Genomic DNA, 7,017 nt, shown 5'->3' on the forward strand with positions numbered 1-7,017 from the left:
CATACCCCAAAGTTTTTGGCACTTTGTGTTTGTTGTGCTGCGTTCCATTAAAAGTCGGAAGTGGGAAATTCCCAGCTGGCAGTTCCTGTTTCCAAACCTCGCTGCGTTCCAGCTTGGAAAAACCCAACGGAAAATCCAGTTCCACATGCAGCTAGCTAGTTAGCGTATATCCCAAGTAAATGCAAGTGCAGCTTAACATTTCAAATTTACATGTTTTACCGTTTACTGCACAGGTGCTTTGATGGATTTAAGGTCATGTGATGCTGAGAATGGAACTTAGATGTATTTTGAGGATTATACACGTTAAAAGCAATGCTGTTAAGTGTTTACTGTGTTTGCCGCCATGTTGTGACGTCAGATAACTGCAGCTTAGAAATCTGAGTTTCTTACTGGAATCCGACTTGAAGGGCAGATCCACTGACTTTCCCCTAGGAAGTCAGAATTTCCGAATTTCCGACATCTGTGGAACGCAGCATGATGTCCCACTCTGATTGTAATAATACTCGTGAATTGTGCGTCAAATTGTGCTTATAATTTGCTTATGATGCCTTATAATGTCTGATGAGCACGACTTCCAGTGAAGCGTTGACTGTTGTTTCCAGTCTGGGAACCAAAGGAGACATTTCGCTGCATCACTTTTTTGCATTTTGTTTTTCTGACTAGTTTTCTGGCAGCAATAACTAGGCTTGGGCCATATCCAAAACTTTAATATCGCTATGCTGTCCCACCGAAATACTGCGATATTGCGGAAAATATTGCGATATTCACAATATAACGCGATTTTCGGTGTTATTGAATATCGGCCCAAGCCTAACAGTAACTGTGTTGACACTGAAACGGACAGAAATTACTACTACTGCTATTTAAAATGTGTAGTTTTTGTTGATATGAAATCTAAACCCTTGTCATGACCTTTTGACATTTTAAACAAAACAAAAGTTACTGCTAATTTGCCTTTGTAGACCAGTTTCCTCCACCATCCACTCTAACAGTGACCAGATTTCCCTCAGTCACTGTCTGTGGAAAATCAACTAACAGACTATATTGAATTAAACATGACAGAAGTTCCATTTAAACACAATCTTCCTGTATTGATTGTAATTAATTGTGGGCTTCAAAAGACGGAAATTGAGTGTTTTATGATTTAATGCAGTGGAATTAACCGTAGCTCATAGTTTATGATCCGTTTGAAAACAGCTGGATGGGGAAATGAATTGTTTATGGAAAATGAAATGTGTGTTTTTAATTGGGAAATGCATGTTAGGATGCACACAGGCTCCTGTCTCCTGAGGTGATGATTGCAGTTATTATAGTTGTAATGAAATCCTGCAGTGTGGTGTTTCAGTGACAATAAATGATGAAGGTGATGAAGCTCTTGTCTCATTCTTTCTGAGTACTGTTTGAATGGAGAGAAAAACATTGCTTTCAGATCTACACACTTTTAAAGATTTTTACTGTCCCACAGCACTAAATGAGCCTAATGTTCCAATGTTCAGCATGGGGAGGTATCAGCTCCTCACTGGATATTAGTGTATTGGTATTGGTATTAGTATCAGTATTAGTATCTGTTGTAGTTTTAGTTTTAGTATTAGTATTAGCAGACGTGGGGACTCGTGTCACAAGACTTGGACTCAAATCAGACTTGAGTCCCAATTTGAATTACTTATGCATGAAGAGAAGACTTGAGCCTTGACTTGGGTTCTGGTGACTTGGGACTTGACTCTGACTTGTACTTTGATGACTTGAAAAGGTTTCTAAAGTCTTGACTTGAGATCTTGTGTTTGTGTAAATGACTTAGATTGAAAGTGATGAGATTTGTTCCAGCGGACGACTGAATTTAAATTCTGTTTTCTGAATTTGTATGGAATGATTGAATTTATTGAAGTTGAAACTGATTATAGAAATCAAACTCATGATGCTCTTACCAAGTTTTTATCCTATTAAAACCATATTGCATTGAAAAGTCCTAGATATTTAGTTTTCTTTAAGATATTAAATTGATACTGGACTCTTGATTTGTTCTGATTTGACTTGCTGTTCTACATTTAGACTTGAGACTTGACATTAATAACATGGACTTGGCAATCTACATTTAGACTTGGGACTCGAGCAACGTTGACTTGGTCACACCTCTGAATATAGTATTAGCATTAGTTTTAGTATTAGTTTTACTATTAGTTTTAGTATTAGTATTAGTTTTAGTATTATTATTCGTTTTAGTATTAGTTTTAGTATTATTAGTTTTAGTATTAGTTTTAGTATTAGTTTCAGTATTATTATTAGTTTTAGTATTATTATAGTTTTAGTATTAGTTTTAGTATTAGTATTAGTTTTAGTATTAGTTTCAGTATTATTATAGTTTTAGTATTAGTTTTAGTATTAGTTTCAGTATGATCCTTGTCGTCTAGCATGCACGTGATCGTCACTGTGTCACATGACGCCCATACCGGAAGCCGGGATTTCTTCTCCAGAGTTGCTACTACAGGAAAACTGAACGAGGAAAAATAAAAACAAAGTAGAAAACCGTCCAGCCTCAGTGTGAGAATGAGTGAGGAACATTACCTGGAGCTGTGTGAGAGCCCGGTACAGTTTGAAAATGCCTCCAGCGTCAACAACGTCTTCTTCGACGAAGCAAACAAGCAGGTAAGCTAACGCTGCTGTAGCTAGCTAAGTTAGCTGACAGTTGAGCTGGACAGCTAGTTAGCACCTCAACATGTAGTCCTGCAGCTTGTCAACAGTTACCTGTCTAGACATTTACATGTGTTGTTAGCTGTGTTTGTATGTTTGTTTAACAAGCCGTTAATCAACCAGCAAGCTGCATTACTGTATTTACCAATTCACAGATATGATGTGAAAATCCCCCATGGTCTTTTGGGAAAGCACCTACTGTATGTAGATGTTGGGTGAGAGCAGGTGTGTCATTTGGGTTATGAAGTGGACTAAATAATAAGCCATTTAGCCATTCACAGGAGTTTAAATCTCAGGCAATATGATAAGTTAGCTGACAGTTGAGCTAAATACAGTTAGTTAGCTCTTCTAGCCCTCCAGCCTGTCAACAAAGCTGTCTAGACATTAGCATGTTCTATTATTTTCTATATTATTAGCTGTGTTTCCATGTACTGTATGTTGTCCAAGCCATGTAGCAAGCTAACAATCTCGCCAATCAACCAGCAAGCTGCATTACTGCTTTTACCATTACACAGAATATAAATATAAATAGTTTTGAATGCACATATGCGGTTGTAAATAATAAAACGATAATAAGCCTATTTAGCCATTCAGAATCACTTTCTACACCATTTACAATAGCAACATGTACAAGAATTTCTAAGTAAGATTTTTACTGTCTAATAGCATGACCATATCTAGGGTTGTTCATCAATACCAATGACTCAATGATTACCTTCAAAAGGATGCAGAAAGAGGCAGAGAGATTGGATGTACAGTGGCTACGGTTTGCCCCAGATTATTTCCTGATGTTGTCTGTTTCCTGTTCAGGTGTTTGCGGTGCGTTCAGGGGGAGCGACAGGTGTGGTGGTTAAAGGTCCGGACGACAAGAGCTCTGTGGCCTTCAGGTACCTTCAGCTGCACTGTACTGTTTAACATCACTGACCTGCTACTGAGGAAAGTAGCCGCCATGGCTGCTACATCCCAAAGTTAGGAATACAAACGGTTGATTTAAATCTGACATGGTGCAAAAAAAAAATGAAAATAGAAGACAAAAGTAAATTTAAGCAAAATGTTTCAGCCTGAAACGTTTGCTTTAAATGATTCTTATTCTTGAATTTTCACGTTTGTCTCAGTCAGGGATCGTGTTTGTTTTCTCTTCCTCAGAATGGACGACAAAGGAGAAGTGAAGTGCATCAAGTTCTCCATCGGAAATAAGATCCTGGCCGTCCAGAGAACCTCCAAATCTGTGGTGAGTTCTGCCGGGTAGAGCAAGGCACTAATGATGTCAGAGTCAGGGGTTCAACTCCCTACAGCAAGGCACTAATGATGTCAGAGTCAGGGGTTCAGTTCCCTACAGCAAGGCATTAATGATGTCAGAGTCAGGGGTTCAACTCCCTACAGCAAGGCATTAATGATGTCAGAGTCAGGGGTTCAACTCCCTACAGCAAGGCATTAATGATGTCAGAGTCAGGGGTTCAACTCCCTACAGCAAGGCATTAATGATGTCAGTCAGGGGTTCAACTCCCTACAGCAAGGCATTAATGATGTCAGAGTCAGGGGTTCAACTCCCTACAGCAAGGCATTAATGATGTCAGTCAGGGGTTCAACTCCCTACAGCAAGGCATTAATGATGTCAGAGTCAGGGGTTCAACTCCCTACAGCAAGGCACTAATGATGTCAGAGTCAGGGGTTCAACTCCCTACAGCAAGGCACTAATGATGTCAGAGTCAGGGGTTCAACTCCCTACAGCAAGGCATTAATGATGTCAGAGTTAGGGGTTCAACTCCCTACAGCAAGGCACTAATGATGTCAGAGTCAGGGGTTCAACTCCCTACAGCAAGGCACTAATGATGTCAGAGTCAGGGGTTCAACTCCCTAGAGCAAGGCGCTAATGATGTCAGAGTCAGGGGTTCAACTCCCTACAGCAAGGCACTAATGATGTCAGAGTTAGGGGTTCAACTCCCTAGAGCAAGGCGCTAATGATGTCAGAGTCAGGGGTTCAACTCCCTACAGCAAGGCACTAATGATGTCAGAGTCAGGGGTTCAACTCCCTACAGCAAGGCACTAATGATGTCAGAGTTAGGGGTTCAGTTCCCTAGAGCAAGGCACTAATGATGTCAGAGTCAGGGGTTCAGTTCCCTAGAGCAAGGCACTAATGATGTCAGAGTCAGGGGTTCAACTCCCTACAGCAAGGCACTAATGATGTCAGAGTCAGGGGTTCAACTCCCTACAGCAAGGCACTAATGATGTCAGAGTCAGGGGTTCAACTCCCTACAGCAAGGCACTAATGATGTCAGAGTTAGGGGTTCAACTCCCTACAGCAAGGCACTAATGATGTCAGAGTCAGGGGTTCAACTCCCTACAGCAAGGCACTAATGATGTCAGAGTCAGGGGTTCAACTCCCTACAGCAAGGCACTAATGATGTCAGAGTCAGGGGTTCAACTCCCTAGAGCAAGGCACTAATGATGTCAGAGTTAGGGGTTCAACTCCCTAGAGCAAGGCACTAATGATGTCAGAGTCAGGGGTTCAACTCCCTACAGCAAGGCACTAATGATGTCAGAGTTAGGGGTTCAACTCCCTAGAGCAAGGCGCTAATGATGTCAGAGTCAGGGGTTCAACTCCCTACAGCAAGGCACTAATGATGTCAGAGTCAGGGGTTCAACTCCCTACAGCAAGGCACTAATGATGTCAGAGTTAGGGGTTCAGTTCCCTAGAGCAAGGCACTAATGATGTCAGAGTCAGGGGTTCAGTTCCCTAGAGCAAGGCACTAATGATGTCAGAGTCAGGGGTTCAACTCCCTACAGCAAGGCACTAATGATGTCAGAGTCAGGGGTTCAACTCCCTACAGCAAGGCACTAATGATGTCAGAGTTAGGGGTTCATCTCCCTAGAGCAAGGCACTAATGATGTCAGAGTCAGGGGTTCAACTCCCTACAGCAAGGCACTAATGATGTCAGAGTTAGGGGTTCAACTCCCTACAGCAAGGCACTAATGATGTCAGAGTTAGGGGTTCAGTTCCCTAGAGCAAGGCACTAATGACTGATCTTTTCCTCTCTGTATTCCCCTATAGCACTGATTTATTCTCACTAAGTGTTTTATCTTTTAAACTTGGGTCCCGACTCTAATTTTATTCACTTTGTTTTAGTATAAGCTTATAATTGCATGATTGTTGTTTTATTGATCCGTTTTAATGTTTTACTAATTGTATATTTATTTTGAGATTTGAGATGTCCTTGTATTTTATAGTGTGCTATATAAATAAAATTCATTATTATTAGTATTAATGATGGGAGTTGGGGGTTCAGAAGCTGTATTCACTCATGGTACTGTCATTTATTTTGGATAAAATCCTCCACCAAATTCTCTTTACATTCATTTATCTGTGTTGGTACTCAAGTGCAAAATTGGCCCAAACAGCTAGAAATTGGGAAATGTCTGCACTCGTATTAAATAAATAAATAAATAATACGTTTTTCAGTCTCAGATGCGTTGGCTATAGGAACAATGAACACAAACAACTAGAAAGATAACTCAGACACTGACAACAAAGATTAAAATTTAATCAAACGTTGTGCTGTACAAAACGTGCTTCAACAGAAAAATACACAGTGAGAAACAGAGACGTTCTGCCATCATCAGTAACACAGATGTTATCTTTGTAGCTTTTTATGTTTCAGCTAGAAAAATGTAAATAATGTAAATACAGTGAGAATCCTTCATCTGGCCTTTCAGCAGCAGTCAGATTTAACTCTAAATGAAATGAAACGCAGAGAGGACTGGTTCCTATCTGTGTCAATATTACTTAGCATTATTAATTGTGGAAGCTAAAATTGCAGTATGTGAGTGTGCATGATTAACTGTGCTGTTGTTATCTTTAATTATTGCATTATTTCATTATTGACTCTTCAATCTGTGCAGGATTTCATCAACTTCATCCCCGACTACCCACACACAGAGTTCACCCAGGAATGCAAGGTATGGCACGTTATCTCTTTCTTGTTATCTTAAGTATTTCTTCCTCATTATTTTCTTTTTTGTTTATTTTTATTTTACGATAAGGTAAGAAGAACTTTATCGAGCCCTGAGGAGAAATCAGGTCATTACAGCAGCAAAGAATAGAGTCAAATGTAATAAAAGATAAGAATAAAAGCAGATAAAACGTGTCTCCATGATGTTCTCGAGCTGAAGACATGTTCGGGTTCTTGTTGTGAACAGATGAACAGTTTGGTGTTTTGGAGATTAACTCTTTGTGTGCTGTTTGTCCGCTGCAGACGAAGAACGCCAGTGTTCTGGGTTTCTGTTGGACCAACTGGAACGAGATCGTCTTCATCACCGACCAGGGAATCG

The 7,017-nt window shown here is 40.2% G+C and overlaps 1 protein-coding gene across 1 annotated transcript in view; it reads left to right on the forward strand.

The window, feature by feature from the left end:
- Positions 1–2,463: 2,463 nt before the first annotated feature.
- The window catches only part of rmc1 (regulator of MON1-CCZ1), a 23,079-nt gene continuing 18,525 nt past the window's right edge, over positions 2,464–7,017 (forward strand). Inside the window, exons 1-5 of the mRNA XM_078291519.1 lie at positions 2,464–2,643; positions 3,499–3,575; positions 3,835–3,919; positions 6,589–6,645; positions 6,942–7,015. Of these exons, the coding sequence (XP_078147645.1) occupies positions 2,545–2,643; positions 3,499–3,575; positions 3,835–3,919; positions 6,589–6,645; positions 6,942–7,015 (392 nt within the window). The 5' untranslated portion in view covers positions 2,464–2,544. The remainder of the gene's footprint in view (positions 2,644–3,498; positions 3,576–3,834; positions 3,920–6,588; positions 6,646–6,941; positions 7,016–7,017) is intronic.

This window comes from Centroberyx gerrardi, chromosome 22 (assembly GCF_048128805.1).
Source record: "Centroberyx gerrardi isolate f3 chromosome 22, fCenGer3.hap1.cur.20231027, whole genome shotgun sequence".
Classification (NCBI taxonomy): Eukaryota; Metazoa; Chordata; class Actinopteri; order Beryciformes; family Berycidae; genus Centroberyx; species Centroberyx gerrardi.